Source organism: Macaca mulatta, chromosome 6 (genome assembly GCF_049350105.2).
Source record: "Macaca mulatta isolate MMU2019108-1 chromosome 6, T2T-MMU8v2.0, whole genome shotgun sequence".
NCBI lineage: Eukaryota > Metazoa > Chordata > Mammalia > Primates > Cercopithecidae > Macaca > Macaca mulatta.
In genome coordinates this window covers 85,586,282-85,606,266 of record NC_133411.1, presented here as the reverse complement: position 1 = coordinate 85,606,266, position 19,985 = coordinate 85,586,282, and the positions used below count along the sequence as shown (strand labels likewise).

Sequence of the window (19,985 nt, the reverse complement as noted above, 5' to 3'; positions counted from 1 at the left end):
GTTTAATAACTTAGATATGCTATGTTAAGGCTATTTGGTATTATCAAGTCCCCTACAAGAAGCCTGAAAAACCAAGTGAACTTCACCATCTCTACCAAAAACAAACAAACAAACAAACAGTTACAAGAACTATTATTTAGCCTTCAGTGCCTATGTCTCTTACCCTTAGAACTTAATATTCTCCTACCAACAACTGAGTGAATCAGGCAGATTCAGAGGAAGCAGGTCCTGGCCTTTTAGAGAGTGAAAAGAGCCACAAGAAACTTCCCGTTACCAAAAAAAAAAAAAAAAGTAGGCGCAAATACATTTAACCATCAATGGAGCAACAGAGGGCTCATCTTGTGCTTTCAAGACCTACTGTCAAAAATATTTTACAGTTAACGAAAGGTCAAATAAAGCAGCAATGGAGAAGGTTAACAGATCGATTAAAATTACATGTGAGAATCTGCAAAGATAAGATGGCTAATTCAAATACAGCAGCTGCTATGTTTGATAAAACAATTTTCCCACCCATCTTCTCCCTTCTCTTCCCATCTCTCTCAGACACACATACACACTCCCTTATAATAACATTACTGAAGTGTTGTCTAAGTTAACCTCATTTTAGCAAGGAGGAAACATCCCCAGACTTCATGTCTATGAAATATCTGGGCCAGGCATGGTGGCTCAGGCTTGTAATCCCAGCACCGTGGGAGGCCAAGGCAGGTGGATCACCTGAGGTCAGGAGTTCGAGACCAGCCTGGCCAACATGGTGGCCCATCTCTACTAAAAATATAAAAGTTAGCCAGGTGTGGTGGCACATGCCTGTAGTACCAGTTACTTGGGAGGCTGAGGCAGGAGAATCGCTGGAAGCCGGGCAGTGGAGGCTGCAGTGAGCCGAGATCATACCACTGCACTCCAGCCTGGGTGACAGAGCAAGACTGTCTCAAAAAAAAAAAAAAAAAAAAAAAAAAGAAAGAAAGAGAAAAAAGAAAGAAATATCTGGTGGACTGGGCATCTTGTGACGTTAACTGGCAAGCAGAGAAACCATCACACAAATTAATTACCAAGAAGGCTGACATCCTACTACCAGGCTCCATGTTTTTGTTTCATAGAAGCCCTAACCTAGGATATATTCATTTTTCTATACTTATTTCTTTTTCAGTGATGCAAAAAACTGTCTAAAAGTACATTTGGGTACAGGATTGAAGAAAATGATTAGCATCAAAATATTGTAAATGCTTCCAACTTTCAAGTCTTTCATCAATGCTTTAAGAATCCCACAAATTCACTTAGTTTCATTATTCTTTAACTGTATTTTACAGTAAAAGAACAGTCTGCAATATTTTCATGGGAGTATAACATGGTTAGACAAGGCATCAAGCTACAATGTTGACATATCCTCTGTCCTAAAAGTCTACAGCTCCCATATGTCCTCAACATGTAATATCCTATTTTTCAATACTTCCAGTCAATGCAGTCAAGAACTGCCAGACAGAACAGCTCTCTCCATTGCAATCATATTATATCCTTCCCTACAAACAGCAGCCTGCTCCCACCATTTATTTATATGTAATCATGGGCCATAGCTTGCTGGCCCAGTGAAAGACAGGTGGCGTCCCAAGACTCCTAAAGTACTGTCATTTCTCTAACGTATATAGTTGGGGTTTCAGCAGGGCTTGAGTTTTATAACTAATCTTAGGTTTTCAGGAAAATTACAAAAGTTATTTTCTAAGGACCCAAAGGTATCCTTGGGAGGACACCTGTTAAACAAAACCTCCTCCTAGAGCTCCTTGCCCCTTCAGTTAAATAACCTCAGAAGTCAGGAGCTGTTTTTCAGCTTAGCCATTAAGATATAAAAACAAAACAAACAAAAAACCTGCACATGATTGAGCACTCTTCTCTAACATAAACCTATCCTTGCACCACCAGGCAACCCCTTTCTCTAAAACACAACATTCAGACTGCCCTACCTCATGCTTGTCATAATTAACTTGAAATGAGTTATCCTAATTCAAAAGTAATTATTGAGTGGTGGCATGCACGTGTAATCCCAGCTACTTGGGAGGCTGAAGCAAAAGAATTGCTTGAACTTGGGAGGCGGAGGTTGCAGTGAGCTGAGATTGTGCCATTGTACTCCAGCCTGGGCAACAGAGCGAGACACTGTCTTTAAAAAAAAAATTATTGAACTGACTGCATTTTAAGATAATACCACTCCCCAATTCTCAAGAGTAGAGACTGACGTCCTTTCTCTTTAAGGAAGGAATACAGTCCTTTGGATCAAGAACCCCAACAGGTCATAGGCATGGCAGAAAAGGCACATATTTGGATTAAAACAAATCTAGGCTTTCATCGGAGGTTGGTTACTCAGCTTAGTTTAGCCTTGGTGAAGTCCACAGGATCTCTTTAAGTCTCAATTTCTGCTTCAGTAAAACAGGTATAAAACACCCACTGATCTCAACAGACAGTGAAGAGAATGGAAACAGATAGCTAATGTAAAGAGCCCAATACCTAAACAGTGCCAATAAATATTAGTTACAATCCCCACAAAAAGGGCTGAATGGAAAACTGGATAATCCTTGTTACATGAAAAAAGGGAAAATAACACTTCCTGGAAGCCTGTTTTGTAAGTGCCAGGCACTTTGTTAGGCCCTTTCTCATACTGTCTTACTCAAATCTTAAGACATCCTTATTTCCCCCATTTTCCTTTTTAAAAGAGGTTAAATAACTAAGCAGGTCATCAGAAGTGGTGAGTCCTATTTTCAACCTAGGTCTTTCTGACTCCAAACACTCAATAGGCTATTTATTACGTGGCTTACATGGATAATTTTGAAAACACATGCTACTTCCAAACCGTGGTTTCAACTGAAGAGAAGTTAGAATTGAGCACATCCTTATAAACATAATAAATTCCAAAATGAACACTGATGATTAGATCTTAATCAACCCTACCATCATAATTAAGGTTTACTATCTAAAGCACCACAGTTAATTATCTCGAGAATAGCTGTCCTTATACAGAAACCATTATTTATAAAATCCAGGTCAAACCTAAGCTGCGGTATGGACCACCAACGCACACACACTAATACAATCCTCAGCTCTGACCAACAACCAAGGCTACTGCTGAAAACTGTTCATAGAGGTCTTGGTGGCACCTGCATTCATTTAAGGACTGATTCAGTGCCTACTGTATAAATAGTGCTTCCAAGAGTAAACTCTTGTAAAAGTCCGAAGTCAAACACACCAGTAACAAATTTCACCTTTCATTTGCATTTAGCCCCTAAGTATACTGTACATTACAACATAAACATAACTTCTAAATGCAGTGTGAAACCAAAACATTCCTGTGACTGACATTATTGCCTTTCTCTCTAAAATGCACACATGCCCACACATATAAAACTGGGCCAGACACCCCATTAAAACCCATCCATAGCCCCTCTTACAGGGAATTCACCATTCCCAGGTAAAAACCTCTTATTGAGGAATTTATTTACGTTTTAAGAGATTTTCCTTTCAAGAACTATTGGGTACATTAAAAAAAAATTTCTCCTTGTTTTGAAAACACTGTCCTTTGAGAAATTTACACTTATCAATTTATAAAAATCTTACAACTTCACATTAAAAGGACACATCTTCTAAGTCCTTTAAATTCTTGCAATAGTAAAAATAAATTAATTAATTATAAAATCTTCTCTAGTTTCCTTTATCCACTAATTAAGAGTGCTCACAAGATGTGTGGTCCTGAACTAGGGGTGGCAAAGAAGAGAGTTCCAAGGTATTGTCAAAACCAAGGACCTTGAAAAGTTTACAATCTAGTTGTACAGTGTGTTCTATTAAAAACAAACAAACCAACCTTTCAACAATTTACTAACCATTTTGAACAAAAACAGGTGGTTTTAAGTCGAAACCTTTAAATGGACAAGGAAAGGAATACTGTAGGAAAAAAGACCAAAAAATAGATTCATAGAAATTAAAGAAGGAAAAGGACTAAGTATTCCAAGTGACCAAAGGACTAAGTATTCTAAGTAACATATCCTCAAGAATGTATTTATCAGATAAATCTAGCTTGAAAAGCTATAGCGAATTCCACAAACTAAGTCAACAGAATAAAACAAACATGACACAACTTCTACAAAAATATTACCTTAAAAAATGTTACTGCAAACTCTTAAGAAAGCAGTTAAATTTAATTAGCTAAAAACAAATACATGGCTAGCATCCTACACACTTTCATTATCATGTCCATGGCAGACATCACCAACCAATCACACCACACTTCCCTCCCTTCCCCCCAACATAATCTAAGAACACAATCTTCCAGTAGAAGTCAGGGTAGGCATTATTACCAAACCTATTTGTTGTCCTTGATAGCTATTTTTCAAATATTGAAGTTGCCGGGTACAGTGGTTCACGCCTGTAATCCTAGCACTTTGGGAGGCCGAGGCAGGCAAGATCACCTGAGGTCAGGAGTTCAAAACCAGCCTGGCCAACATTGGGAAATCCTGTCTCTACAAAAATACAAAAATTAGCCAGGCGTGGTGGCCGGCGCCTGTAATCACAGCTACTTGGGAGGCTGAGCAAGGAGAAATGCTTGAACACCAGAGGTGGACGTTGCAATGAGCTGAGATTACACCAGTACAGTCCAGCCTGGACAACAGTGTGAAACTGTTTCGAAAGGCAGTGGGGGAGAAAGGTCGGGTGCAGTGGCTCACACCTGTAATTCCAGCACTTTGGGAGGCCAAGGCAGGCAGATCACGGGGTCAGGAGTTCGAGACCAGCCTGGCCAACATGGTAAAAACCCGTCTCTACTAAAAATACAAAATTAGCCGGGCAAGGTGGCACGCGCCTATAATTCCAGCTACTCAGGAGGCTGAGGCAGGAGAATCAGTGGAACCTGGGAGACAAAGGTTGCAGTGAGCCAAGATCACACCACTGCACTCCAGCCTGGGCGACAGAGCAAGATCCCGTCTCAGAAAAAAAAAAAGTATAATTTTCTGTTAAAGAAAACAAATCATTATGGTCAAGAGAACCTTAATTAGGAACAGATTTTTTTTTTTTAATGTAATCCCCTTTTTAAAGAGTTCTAGAAAACTATATATTTTGAGAGCTTATTTTTGACCCATTTGAATTAAAAAACCGGAGACAGTCGCTTTTTCTTCTTTTCTTTTTTTTTGAGACAGAGTCTCGCTCTGTTGCCCAGGCTCGAGTGCACTGGCAGGATCTCCTCTCACTGCAAGCTCCGCCTCCTGGTTCCCGCAATTCTCCTGCCTCAGCATCCCCAGTAGCTGGGACTACAGGCGCCCGCCACCACACCGGCTAATTTTTTTTTTTGTATTTTTAGTACAGACGGGATTTCACCGTGTTAGCCAGGATGGTCTCCATCTCCTGAACTCGTGATCTGCCTGCCTCGGCCTCCCAAAGTTCTAGGATTACAAGCGTGAGCCACCGCTTCCGGCCTGACAGTCGCTTTTTCTGAGTATCCAAAAAGTTAAAACCAGACAGGCCCACTCATCATGGAATTTTTAAAGAATATATAGTTTAAAAAAAATCTGTAAATCTAATAAAAGAAAGAAGCACTAACTTGGTTCTTGCAGTTTAAGAGAAATACAGGTCAATATTAACCAAACACTTCTGAGAATATATGTGGTCACTTAAGATTTGTCACTTCCTTCAAAAGAATTTAAGGTAGAACAGACTCCCGAAGTGAGGTGATAAAAAAGGAAAATAAAAACAGATACCAGGAACTCTAGGATCATGTTATAGAGTAAACCAACAGGAAGGACTGAAAAACTGGATTCAGGAAGTTGTAAGAGAGTACTATTGTATAAGCGAGAAACAAACATTTCTTAAATACTCAAGTCTAATAAAGAAAAAGTTCTCATATTCTACGAAAAAAACAGGACGCTCTAGCTCCCTAGTCTAACAGGGTTCAAGTATTATATATACATAGGCAGATAACAACACAATCTCAGGAATATAAACACCATAAAAAGGGGCATTTCAGGCCAGGCACAGTGGCTCACACCTGTAATCCCAGCACTTTGGGAGACCAAGGCAGGCGGATCACGAGCAGAAGATAAAGACCATTCTGGCCAAGATGGTGAAACCCCATCTCTACTGAAAAAAAAAGGAGCCGGGCTAACGTGTGGCGCGCACCTGTAGTCCCAGCTACTGAGGAGTCTGAGGCAGGAGAATCGCTTGAACCTGGGAGGCGGAGGCTGCAGTGAGCCGAGATCGTGCCACTGCACTCCAGCCTGGGAGACAGAGCGAAACAGTCTCCAAAAAAAAAAAAAAAGGTGGGCGGTGGTGCATTTCTCCACCAATCTCAATTGCATTAATAGTAAAAATAGTAACTTGCTTTGAGAAACTACGTGCAGTACCCATTAGGGAAAACTAAGTATATTTTAAAAGACTTTTTTTAGTGAAGTTCCTCCAGCAGAAGCCAGTGAGCAGGCATGAATTACACATTTCTTACACATTCTAGAGCCCCATATGTATATCCATTCAGACCCTTTTTTCCATTATTTTTTGTTACTTTAAGGATTAGTTTGAAAAAGCTTTTGTACTTCTACAGTAAGTACAAAAATACAACGAACATTCCTGCCCAGAGCCTTTATTTCTCCCTAAAACAGGAGTGAAACCTGAGCCATCTGTAAAGATCTGAGGTAGTCCAAAAAAGAAGAAACAAAACACTTATAAAAAATCTTTTAAAAATAAATTTGCATCCAATAGTCAGTAGGTGCTTTTTCACTTGGACAGGTCACCCGTTTAAAAATGAATTTAAAATTTGCGTCGGTTGCCACACTGCATAAAGAAGAATCAAAACAGAAGATCAACTTTGCTAGGTAAGACAAACTATTTTAAATAAAGGTGACACGGACAAAGAAGAGTTGATATCTGGGCAGTTATTGCTGGGAGAGCTTTAGGGGTAGAAAAATGCTCATGTAGCCTATGCTTACAGAACACTTTTCTGAGTGGCTTTAATTGCGCATTACCAGTACTGAGTAGTACACAGAGCGCATTTGATAAATGGGGAAGGAAATAAAGACTAAGGTCCTTCAGAGAGTCAATTAAGCAGCCACCCAGAGGGATGAAGGGGAAGGTAGATCAGGAACCCCTCTTGGTTTCCACTTGACCAGAAAAGCAACCGTCCTACCTGCGCACACCCGAGACCAAGCCTTCAGCCTTTGGTTTGGCCAGTAAACCAAAAGCGACCAGTAGAGCCCAGACTAGAGGCTCACTCAACTCACCTCCTGGATGCGCTTCCTGGCCCGCTGAAGCACTTCTTCGTAGCCCTTCTGCCGCAGTTCGCTGAGGCTTTCATAATACTCCTCGGGATCGTCGGTCTCGGTGAAGAGCACCTGGGAGAGGATCTTCCAGCCGCAGGTGTCCAGGCCGTGGCCCAGGTAGACCTGGAGCTGGTAACACAGACTGTCGATTTCCTGCTCCGTCATCTCGGGGGCGCCCCCAAACAGCACAGTCCACATGCCCGAAGGTTCCTCCGGGAACACCGGCAGGCACGACTCCAACTGCGAGTTCACCGAGCACAGCTGCTGGTGCACGGCGCGCAGGTCCTGGAAAGAGAAGAGTCCGGCCCAGCTGCACTCTTCGGCCGGAGACTCCAGCTCGGCGGCTGGCAGCGGCTGCTCCGCGTCCGAGAGCGCCAGAGGCGCCTCGTCCTCCTTCACCATTTCCAGCACCTCGATCTCCTCGGAGACCGTCCCAGAGGCGCTCACTATACGTACAGAGGACACCGGGGCCTCTTTCGGCGCCGGTCTGGCTGCTGCAGCAGCAGCGGCCCCCGCCGCATCGTTGGCTTCAGATACTCTCTGAACCGGGATGGGTTTGGCCCGCACTGGGCTCCTAAGACGACTCTCCGCCCCTTTGCTGCCAGGACTTCGCAGCCGCGGGTCCCCCAGAAGGCTGCCAGTGCTCCGAGGAGAACCGCCCTCCGCCCAGGCCGAGCTCCGCCGGGGCCCGGGGCTCCTAACCAGAGTTGCAGAGGCAGTGGCCTCGGGTCGGCCCCTGCCCGCCGGGCTGCCAGGCCCGCGGCTCCCGTCGGACGCAGCTCCGCCGGCCTCGGCGCCCCCTCGCGCCCCCGCCTGCTCCCGGGAGCCGCTCCTCTGCCTCTGGGCCGTCCGGTTGTGGCAGGTTATGGCAAACTTGCCCTCAATCTCGTTCCAGGCTACAATAAAGACGAATTTGTGCTTCTCGCGCTCGTCGAACACATGGGGCCGCACAGCCACCCAGTCTGACTCGAGCGTCTCCTCCAGCGAGAACGACATGGTGGCTCCGACCTAACGCGGGGAAGGGCCGCCGGCCCGGCCCGCTCGAGGACTCCCCGCTGGCTGCGCCGCGCCCCCCGCTCACCCTCGCCGGGCGCCTTCAGCCATCTTAGTGCGCCGGCCGGCTCTCCTCGCTCGTTCGCCCGTCGCTCCGCGCCACGACCACCGAGATCCTTTGTGGCGCGGCTCGCGGGAAGGACAATACGCGTCCCGGGAGCAGGTAGTTCACATGGTCACGTGCGGCCGGATCTGTTTACAAGCCCCGCGCTGCCGCAGCGTCTCGCGGCCGCCCGCCGCCCCCGGCGCGAGGCCGTGGAGCTGCGTCTGCGGCGCTCCGGGGGTGAGGCGCAGGTCCCGCGGGGTCAGGCCGGCGCTGTGTGCGCCCGGGTCGCTCGCCCAGGTCAAGCTCCCCGCCCCTGCTCCTGCTGCTGCCGCAGAAAGCCGGCAGCGGGTCAGACTGATGAACCCTTCTTCTAAACTCTGTGCCTCAGCATCGCCACAATGTTGCCATTCGACTGCTGACGTCGGCGGCTCCACGAGGGACGTAAACACGGGCACGTGCCGCACGCTGGTGACGCGGCGGCGGCGGCGCGCGCACCCCGCCAGTGCGCGCCGGCACCTCCCCTTGGCGTCCCCTGAGCCAGCCCGCGAGCGGCCGCGCTCCCGACTCTCCTTCCTTCCGCGCAGCCTCCTGTTCCCCCGGGCTGGAGCTCGCTGTCGGCGGGTTGCCGGCTCCGAGGGCGTTGTGAGTGGCAGGTGTGCCCTGCTGCATAAGTGGCTTCCGAACCCGGGAAAAGAGACTGAGGCGAAGGAACTGAGACGTTTCGCACTCCAGGTATTGAGCCCCTCGAATGTACGTTTGTCTCCATTCTCCTGGAGGAAGCCCGACGGGCAGTCGCTCCTGTGTTCAGAAGTAGCGTGTCGCCGCGGGGAACGGTGTGCTGAACTCTTGTGGGGCTCGCCCCCAGCCTGTTAAGTTCTGCCCTTGAGACCAAAACAAAAAAACAAAAAAAAAATTCCAAAAGATTTTCTGGAAAGACAAAGTTTAAGATATGAAAGGAAGGTGTCTGAGGACAGCCCAGTAACAGTCCAAAACAAAATGAAAAATGAAAATGCCATGTCCTAAGAGCAAGAATGTTTACATTTCAGTTCATTGGTGTTTTATTGCTTCAGGTTTCATCATTATGTACTTTTCTGTGAACCTCGTTTTGAGGTCACTGGGCTTTAGCCCTTTTGAAGTTGTATTCAATTATGGGAGTTCCCAGAATGCATATACAAAAAAAGTCATATCAATCTCTGCTATTCTTACTAAACTATGATGAAACACATTCTTGAAATTAGTAGACTTTATAATCCAGTTTATATTATTGGCTTTCTTTTTACGATTAGTATACAAGTCACAGATATTGTGCACTGTAGTAAAGAACAACGGGAATTAGTTATTCTTTTACATTTATTCACATTTCTAAACACAAAACCGTTCGAATTAGTCTTGTATTGTTAGGTTCAGTAATAAACAGCTGTTTATTCAGATGACAGAACAGTACTGAACTAAGCTTCAAACTTAGCTCAGTATTATCTATCTTAAAACTCTAAGCTTCAACACTTGATTCAGTATTGTCCTGATATTTGAATAAACAACCCCCCCAAAAAATTTTTGAGACAGAGTCTCACTCTGTGGCTCAGGCTGGAGCACAGTGGCACGATGTCAGCTCACTGCACCTCCGCCTCCCAGGTTCAACTGATTCTCCGGCCTCAGCCTCCCAAGTAGCTGGGATTACAGGCACACACCACCAAGCCCGACTAATTTTTGTATTTTTATTAGAGATGGTGTTTCTTCATGTTGGCCAAGCTGGTCTCAAACTCCTGACCTCAGGTGATCCTCCTGCCTTGGCCTCCCAAATTGCTGGGATTACAGGCGTGAGCCACTGAGCCCGTTAGGTTTTTAACATTTTGTACAGTTTGTTATGTGAAACCACAGATTTTCAAAGTTTACAACTGTGAATTTGTGTCAAATCTCAAATGCAAGTCAGAGACACGTTTTGAAAGGCAAAAAGGAGAGAAAAGCCATTTCAAATCTGAATTAGGGGGCTGGGAATGGTGACTGACGTCTGTAATCCCAGCACTTTGGGAGGCTGAGTTGGGTGGATCACTTGACGTCAGGAGTTCAAGACCAGCCTGTACAACATGGTGAAACCCCCAACTCTACTAAAAATACAAAAATTAGCTGGGTGTGTGGCACACGCCTGTAATCCCAGCTACTTGGGAGGCTGAGGCAGGAGAATTGTTTGAACCCAGGAGGCAAAGGTTGCTGTGATCTGAGGTCATGCCCTGCACTCCAGCCTGGGCGACAGAGTGAGACTCCACCTCAAAAAAGAAAAGAGAAAAGAAAAAAGGTTTGAATTACCAGCTAAACAAACAGTAGCACATTATAGAAAACTTTCTCTTCTTTTTTGCTAAAAAGCAACCGCAAAAAGTTAGTTTTTCTGATAAAACATTACGGACACAAACCCTTTATGTATAATTGTGAATACAGAGAATGAATGTTAAAAGAATTTGTTTATAAGTTCTGTTCAGAGGATGAGAAAAAGAAATAAAAATTATTAAAAAAATAGTCCGGGCGCGGTGGTTCACGCCTGTAATCCCAACACTTTGGGAGGCTGAGGTGGGCGGATCACAAGGTCAGAAGTTCGAGACAAGCCTGGCTAACATGGTGAAACCCCATCTCTACTAAACATACAAAAATTAGCTAGGCGTTATGGCAGGCACCTGTAATCCCAGCTACTTGGGAGGCTGAGGCAGGAGGATCATTTGAACCCGGGAGGCAAAGGTTGCGGTAAGCTGATATCGTGCCGTTGCACTACAGTGCCTGGGCAACAACAGCGAAACTCCGTCTGAAAAAAATTTATAATAATAATAATAATAATATGTTGGCTGGATGGCTGGACACAGTGACTCACGCCTGTAATCCAAATGCTTTGGGTGAATTGCTTGAGCCCAAGAGTTTAAGACCAGCCTGGGCAACATGGAGAGACACTGTCTCTACAAAAAAATAAAATAGGCCACGCACGGTGGCTCACGCCTGTAATCCCAGCACTTTGGGAGGCTGAGGCAGGCGAATCACCTGAGGTAGGGAGTTCAAGACCAGCCTGATCAACATGGAGAAACTCCGTCCCTACTAAAAGTACAGAATTAGCCAGGTGTGGTGGTCCATGCCTGTAATCCCAGCTACTTGGGATACTGAGGCAGGAAAATCTCTTGAACCCAGGAGGCAGAGGTTGCGGTGAGCAGAGATTGCACAATTGCACTCCAGCTTGGGCGACAGAGCGAAACTGCGTCTCAAAAAAATAAAAATAAAAAATAAAATAAAATAAAATAAATAGCTGTCCATGGCGGTATGCACCTGTGGTCCCAGCTACTTGGGAGGCTGAGGTGGGAGAATTGCTTGAGCCCAGGAGCTCAAGGCTGCAGTGAGCCATGATCGCACTACTGCAGTCCAGCCTGGGCAACAGAGTGAGACTCTGTTTCAAATTAAATAAATAGGCCAGGCGCGGTGGCTCACGTCTGTAATCCCAGCACTTTGGGAGGCCGAGGTGGGTGGATAGCTAAAGGTCAGCCATTCGAGACCAGCCTGGCCAACATGGTGAAACCCCATATCTGCTAAAAATACAAAAAATTAACCAGGCGTGGTGGCAGGCACAGGTAATCCCAGCTACTCGGGAGGCTGAGGCAGGAGAATCACTTGAACCCGGGAGTCAGTGGTGGCAGTGAACCGAGATTGCACCACTTCACTCTAGCCTGGGCGACAGAGCGAGACTTCATCTCAAAAATAAATATATAAATAAATGTAAATAAACAATGTTATAAGAAATATTTTATATACATGTATATTAAAATTATAATATTTTGTTAAGTGGTATTAAGAGTAAAAACATGAAATTATATTTATTCATGGATATAAAATTTTATCTTATCAGAATAGTGCTACAGAAAATTGGTTCACGGTTACACGGGTGATAAGTATTTCCTCTCAATACACTGGCCACTGTGTTTTGTTGAATGAGATGTTTCAGTGTTTCTTGTTTGTGCTTTCTTAGTAATTGTTATCCTAGAAATGAAAAGAAACAAACCAAAATTCCCATGATAGGTGACTATAGTACTCTACAATTCTTTATTTAGGTCTGTATCTGATTGCCAAGCAAGATCTCTCAGTGTGTAAGTTAATCCCTGGGAATAAGCAAAGCTACAGAAAAACCCCACATACACCATAGCAGCCTTCAAACGGCTTAAAACTATTTTCTGTTTGAAGTTTTTAGAACTATTGTGCATCGTTAGGTAATTCAGGAAACGCTTTAACTCTTTAGTACTTTTCATAAAAACTATAATAGTTTATTTACATAGTGATTTTCAAATTATATAGCATTTTCTTACCTCATAATAGCCATGAAATGTAACTATGAAAGGAATAAGCATCTTTAATTTATATAGGAGAAAACAGCAGTCCAGATTAGTTAGGTCACATATCCCAGGGTTGGGAGCAGGGAGCAACTTCAGTTCCAGGGTCCGTTTGCGAATCCACTGGTGTCTCAGTTAGATTCTCCCAGAAGCAGACACTGAGAAGTTAGAAATGCAAAAAATGTATGGGGTGCTGGGCGCGGTGGCTCATGCCTGCAATCCCAGCAGTTTGGGAGGCTAAGGTGGGCGGTCACATGAGATCAGAAGTTTGAGACCAGCCTGGCCAATATGGTGAAACCCTGTCTCTACTAAAAATACAAAAATTAACCAGGCATAGTGGTGCACACCCGTAATCCCAACTACTTGGGAGGCTGAGGCACAAGAATCGCTTGAACCCTGGAGGTGGAAGTTGCAGTGAGCCGAGATCGTGCCACTGCACTCCAGCCTGGGCATCAGAGCGAGACTCTGTCTCAAAAAGAGAAAAAAAAAAAAGTATGGAGGCGACACCTGTGAAAGAGAAGGGGCAGAGGCAGAATCGGGCAGACTAATCCAACAGGGATTAATTAAGTTCCTCATGGCTGGGCACAGTGGCTCATACCTGTAATCCCAGCACTTTGGGAGGCCAAGGCGAGTGGATCACCTGAGGTCAGGAGTTCGAGACCAGCCTGACCAACATGGATAAAACCCATCTCTACTAAAAATACAAATTTAGCCAGGCGTAATCCCAGCTACTTGAGAGGCTGAGGCAGGAGAATCACTTGAACCCAGGAGGAGGAGGTTGCAGTGAGCCAAGATCACACCATTGCACACCAGCCTGGGCAATAAGAACAAAACTCTGTCTCAAAAAAAAAGAAGTTCCTCATTGGGTGGATATAGCCAGGCCTTGCTCAGTCATTGACTGGAGACCACCCTGAGAAAAGTACAGGATAAAAACCTGAAGCTGACGCTGAAGACACTAACAGGTGGGGACTGTCCACTTACCACACTCCTTGCAGCTGGGGGGTGGCTCCTTTCTAGAAGGGGGATCCAATTGACATGTCTCCACAACTGCCACAGTTTACCTTGTGTGCCACACGGATCCACTTCATAAAAACACGTGGGAAGCATCTCCTCTAGGTCTTTGGTAGGCCTCTCTTCCTGAGGGAAAACAAAAGAGGGAGGTTATCAGGGCAAACTACAGCCTCCATAGCCATAGTTAATCTCACAGCCACAACTGGTACTCTTTTTCCTCTTTTCTTCTTAATTTTTGTTTGTTTGTTTGTTTAAGACAGAATCTTGCTCTGTCACCCAGGCTGGAGTGCAGTGGTGCAATCTCGGCTTACTGCAGCATCTACCTCCTGGGCTCAAGCAATCCTCCCACCTCAACATCCTGAGTAGCTTGGGACCATGGGTATGCACCACAATGCTCAACTCATTTATTTTTTTGTAGCGATGGCTGTCTCCTTATGTTGCCCAGGCTGGTTCCGAACCCCTGAGTTCAAGCCGTCCTCCTGCCTTGGCTTACCAAGGTGCTAGGGCATTTACAAGATACACAAGCAATAAGGGTACACCTAGCCCAGCAATGGCCCTCGGAAACCAAAAGTGTTCTCCCCACTGGAGGCCACATACGAGATTCCATCTGTATCTTTTTCCTTCTAGTAAAATTCTCCTATAGTTAGGCTGGACTGTTTTTTGTTTGTTTGTTTATTTTTTGAGATGGAGTTCCGCTCTTGTTGCCCAGGCTGGAGCGCAATGGCACAATCTCGGCTCACTGCAACCTCCGCCTCCCAGGTTCAAACGATTCTCCTGCCTCAGCCTCCCGAGTAGCTGGGATTACAGGCATGCGCCACCACGCCCAGCCAATTTTTTGTATTTTTAGTAGAGACTGGGTTTCTCCATATTGGTCAGGCTGATCTCGAACTCCCGACCTCAGGTGATCCGGCTGCCTCAGCCTCCCAAAGTGCTGGGATTACAGGCATGAGCCACCGTGTCCCGCCAGGCTGGACTGTTTTATCCACAAACAGAAGATGCCTTTTCAGAAGGAAGATGGATCCTTTTCCTGATGATCCACATGAACTGAGCCACAGATGGAACTGAATGGCTGTCAGATGGAACCAAGTTCTTCTGTTTGTCAGTGTCAACACACTGAGAGCCTGAGACCTTTTTCTTCCACAATCACCGGAACCCGGTCAGGTTGTTTCACTCTGATCTTCAGGAACCTCATGCATCTGTTTTCTAGCAAGTGGTTCTTCTTGAACATCCACGTCAGGGTGGTGGCAGGGAGGGGACATAGCCGGCTCTAGAAACCACAGAGCTCAGCGCAACCACCATGACAACAATGGCAGTGGCAACAACACAGAGGCCTGTTCTTTACTCTTAAGGGAATGTCCTGACCACAGGATGTGCAGAAACTTTACGGAGGTAGCAAGTAGCTAATTTTTTTTACGGTTTATCTCGCTCTAGAGTGCATGTGCCTTACCAGCATTTCCAGCATGTTAGTAGTCTCTTACTTACCCTGGCCTCATCAGCGTGATGTCATCATTGTAATGAATGAATCAACATGATATTCTGCAGTTTGTCCAGATGGTCCCAATGTCTTCAGGCTATATTATGACAGATGGTCAAAAGTTAACATGGCCCTGGAGCACATTGTTGCTGATCTTCTTTCCTAACTGATAGAAAAGAACACATTTGCCAAATCAGTGGCTGCATACTGTGTACCAGCAATTGTATTATCTGTTTTAGCAAAGATACCACATCTAGCCTAGCAGCTGTGATCAGGTCTATTTCTTGGTTGAACATTAGTCTCCAGGATCTGTCTGGTTTTTGCAAGGACCAGACCAGCAAATTAAACAGAGGTAGGACAGGGACCAGCATGCCTGCATCTTTAAGAGTGGCCCTAATTTCTGCCATCCCTCTCCAGGATTATACTGGTTTGGATTCACTATCTTGGTGGGAGGGAGGCAGTTTGGGAGGCTTCTACCAGAACTTCCCCACTGTAATAGTCCCCACCAACAGGTACAGCCTGTGGGTTACTCTGCCACAGTGTCAATCCCAATGAGATATTTGGGGACCAGGGAAATATTCACCAGGTGATTTCATAGACCACTGGACTCACTCTTGGGCCAGGGCTTCACTTACTGGCCCCTGTAGGCCCCCACTCTAACACAGCCCATGATGATGTTTCCAGTCATTGGGTATCTGTGTCAACTTGGACCCTGTCTCCAGAAGTCCTTGGAATGTTGGAGTAAATCCCTCACTCCAGTGAGCAATCACTCACGTCTTCCACAGAAGAACTGGAGAAATCACTATGTATTGCAGGGTTCTTGGTACTGGGATCTGGCCATGTCTTAAAGCAATGGCCACTAGATCTGAAAACTGATTTAGGTGCAGAAACTGGGCAAGAGAGATCCTTTTGGGTAACTGCCCTCAGCCTCCTGCTCATCTACTCTTGCTCTGTTTTGATCAGTACATTAAGCCGTGCCTGTTGGCTGCCCAGCTCTTCTGCTCCTAGGGATGTTGTTTTCCATTAACCATAACTGTGGACATTGTGACCCTCTGGATTTTGATGGTGAAATGGTAACACCTGGCCTCTATTGCAGGTCTTTTCATCGTCGTTGCTATTTGTAAGCCAAATTATATGACTGCTTCACTGACCATTAACCCTGGCCTGTGGAGGAGAGCCACACTGAACTCATCACCATGCTGGGGCCCCTCCCACCGTCACATTACTAGTGCTCTTGGTAAATATGTGTCCTTTGAGCTTTCCTGGAGAACATTACTCCTTATTTTGCCCCGTGTAATTTATCCATTCCAGCATTCCCACTTCCTGAGCCTTTTACTCCCTTTCTCTTCCCTATTCCATGGGAAGCATTTTAATAGTCTCTGTGAGGGCCATTGCTTTTTTCAGGCTTCTAGGAGTACCCTGGTAGCAAGTTTCATTATCCCCTGGATGCAGCCTCACTCCTTGCAGTTCGGTAGCAAATACTTTCTTGAAGGGGGATTTGAGCAGTTCATGTCCTGATCTGCTATGAGTATGCTTTTTGGTATTTTACATTATGTCATTTATGGTCAGTTATCCTTATTTTCAACTCCCGAGTGGCTAGAGAGGAAAAGGAAAGAAATGATTTGAGGAAAGTTGGGAAGCTCTGCACAGTGATGCCTGAGAGACCTGGCACCACTTTGGGAGACATGGTAGTTCACTCTGCACATGTTCTTCCTCAGCAAGGGGGGTTTTCCCAGAAGGGACACAAGAGGAAATCGTACTCAGTGGAGTAAATGGAAAGAGGAGGGAGTGTGTCTGCCTGACTCCTTCCTCTCTGCTTTCCTCAGAGTCAAGTTTCACCCCACAGGGAGTTCACACTTCCATGTTGCCTCATCCAGCCTTTCAGGAAGCCAGAGTCTGTGGTCCAGTGTGGCATTTCAGCCAACCTAGAAATGGAGGGTGACTTAGCACAGAGAGGTTCGACAAAGTGGGGCATGCAGGCCACTGACCTCTGCAAGGGCAGCAGTGCTGGGGTGCTCTGGAATACAGGCAGTGCCTTCGGAAAGTAGGGCAATTGAAGACAGTTGAGAAAGTGAACAAAGTTTACATCTAACAAATTTTAAAGTTTTATTATTTTTATTTTTGTATTCTTGGGTCTCACTATTTTGCCCAGGCTGGAGTGCAGCAGCTATTTGCAGGTTGGATCCCACTACTGATCAGCACTGGAGTTTTATTTTATTTAATTAACTTACTTATTTTGAGACAGAGTCTTGCTCTGTTGCTCAGGCTGGAGTGCAGTGGTGCAGTCTCGGCTCACTGCAGTCACGCCCTCCCAGGCTCAATCGATTCTGCCATCTTAGCCTCTGGAGTAGCTGGGACTACCTGTAGGTGCGTGCCACCATACCCAGCTAATTTTTTATTTTTTGTAGATACGAGTTATCCTATGTTGCCCAGTCTGGTCTCCAACTCCTGGGCTCAAGCGATCCTCCCACCTCAGCCTCCCTAAGTGCTGGGATTATTGGTGTGAGTCACTGTGCCCAGCCAACCTGGACTATTCTAAAGTTTAACAGTGCCTAAGAGCATTATGCTTAATTAAAGACTAGCTGGATGTGGCGGTTTACGCCTGTAATCCCAGCACTATGGGAGGCCGAGGTGGGCGGATCCGTTGAGTCCAGGAGTTCAAGTCCAACCTAGGCAGCACAAAGAAACCTCCATCTCTACCAAAAATACAAAAATTAGCCAGGCATTATGGTGTATACCTGTATTCCCAGCTGCTTGGGAGGATGAGGCAGGAGGATTGCTGGAGCCCGGGAGGTGAAGGTTGCAAAAAAATAATGACTTTTAGTGTTATAACAGATGCAATGCATGTTCACTGTAGACCAATTTAAAACTATAGATAAACCAAAGCAACAAACTTTTTCTTTTTCTTTTTTTCTTTTTTAAGAGACGGAGTCTCGCTCTGTCGCCCAGGCTGGAGTGCAGTGGTGCAATCACGGCTCGCTGCAACCTCTGCCTTCCAGGTTCTAGCAGTTCCTGCCTCAGCCTCCTGAGTAGCTGGGACTACAAGTGCACACTGCCGTGCCCGTCTAATTTTTCGTATTTTAGTAGAGATGGGGTTTCACTGTGTTACCCAGTCTGGTCTCAAACTCCTAAGCTCAGGCAATCCACCCGCCTCACCTCCCAAAGCGCTAGGATTATAGGTGTGAGCCATGCACCTGGCCAAGAAACTTTAAATACTACCTAGAGACAACCACTTTTAAAACTTTAGTGTATGTCTTTTTATACCATTTTCTGGGCTTCTAGGCTCATTTGCAAAAATGAGATACCACTGTAAATCCTTAGTCTGTAAATTATCTTTTTCAGGAGTCTCTCTGAACCTGCTCTTCTGGCTCAGGAAGCTGTCTTATAACATAAATAAGTAAATAAACTATTTTTTTACAATGGTTGTTGAAGATACTAACAAATATTCAGAGCTGGGCACAGTGGTTTATAGCTGTAATCCCAGCACTTCAGGAGGTCATGGTGGAGGATTGCTTTCGCCCAGGAGTTTGAAAGAGACCAGCTTGGGGAACATAATGAGACCATCTCTAGAAAAAGAAAATTAAATTCACCTTTAGTATTATCTTATTAAAATTCCATTGAGCCAGGCTCACGCCTGTAATCCCAGCACTTTGGGAGGCTGAGGAGGGTGGGTCACGAAGTCAGGAGATCGAGACCATCCTGGCTAACATGGTGAAACCCCATCTCTACTAAAAAAATACAAAAAACGGCCGGGCGCGGTGGCTCAAGCCTGTAATCCCAGCACTTTGGGAGGCCGAGACGGGTGGATCACGAGGTCAGGAGATCGAGACCATCCTGGTGAACACAGTGAAACCCCGTCTCTACTAAAACTACAAAAAACTAGCCGGGCGAGGTGGCGGGCGCCTGTAGTCCCAGCTACTCGGGAGGCTGAGGCAGGAGAATGGCGTGAACCCGGGAGGCGGAGCTTGCAGTGAGCTGAGATCAGGCCACTGCACTCCAGCCTGGGCGACAGAGCGAGACTCCCTCTCAAAAAAAAAAAAAAAAAAAAAACAAACAAACAAAAAACTAGCCGGGTGAGGTGGCGGGCGCCTGTACTCCCAGCTACTCGGGAGGCTGAGGCAGGAGAATGGCATAAACCCGGGAGGCGGAGCTTGCAGTGAGCCATGATTGCGCCACTGCACTCCAGCCTGGGTGACAGAGCGAGGCTCCTTCTTTTTTTTTTTTGAGACGGAGTCTCGCTCTGTCGCCTAGGCTGAAGTGCAGTGGCGGGATCTCGGCTCAGTGCAAGCTCCGCCTCCCGGGTTTATGCCATTCTCCTGCCTCAGCCTCCCGAGTAGCTGGGAGTACAGGCGCCCGCCACCTCACCCGGCTAGTTTTTTGTATTTTTTTAGTAGAGACGGGGTTTCACAGCGTTAGCTAGGATGGTCTCGATCTCCTGACCTTGTGATCCGCCCGTCTCGGCCTCCCAAAGTGCTGGGATTACAGGCTTGAGCCACCGCCCCCGGCCTAGCTCCTTCTTAAAAAAAAAAAAATAATAATAATAAAAATAAAATAAAATAAAATTCCATTGTGTATTTACACAATAATTTACCTTATCAGTCCCTTCAGAAGAACATTTAAGTTGTTATCACTTACATCCTTGCAGCTAAATCTTTGAGCATATCCTAATATCTGCCTGTTTTTAATGACCTATCTAAGGAATCCTTTGAAATCTATACACTTAACCACTGTGTTAGCTAAGAGCCTCCAAAAAGGCTGGGTGTGGTGGCTCGTAC

General features: G+C 45.8%; 2 protein-coding genes across 9 annotated transcripts in view; one reads left to right on the top strand and one right to left on the bottom strand.

The window, feature by feature from the left end:
• JMY (junction mediating and regulatory protein, p53 cofactor) overlaps nt 1-8,804 on the bottom strand; it is an 88,402-nt gene extending 79,598 nt beyond the window's left edge. For both annotated transcript variants that reach the window (XM_015140327.3, XM_015140328.3), the window contains exon 1: nt 7,236-8,804. In XM_015140327.3, the coding sequence (XP_014995813.1) occupies nt 7,236-8,270 (1,035 nt within the window). In that variant the 5' untranslated portion in view covers nt 8,271-8,804. The remainder of the gene's footprint in view (nt 1-7,235) is intronic.
• Nucleotides 8,500-19,985, top strand: part of LOC144341459 (uncharacterized) — a 112,626-nt gene continuing 101,140 nt past the window's right edge. For all 7 annotated transcript variants that reach the window (XM_078004934.1, XM_078004929.1, XM_078004931.1 and 4 more), the window contains exon 1: nt 8,500-9,105. In XM_078004934.1, the coding sequence (XP_077861060.1) occupies nt 8,500-9,105 (606 nt within the window). The remainder of the gene's footprint in view (nt 9,106-19,985) is intronic.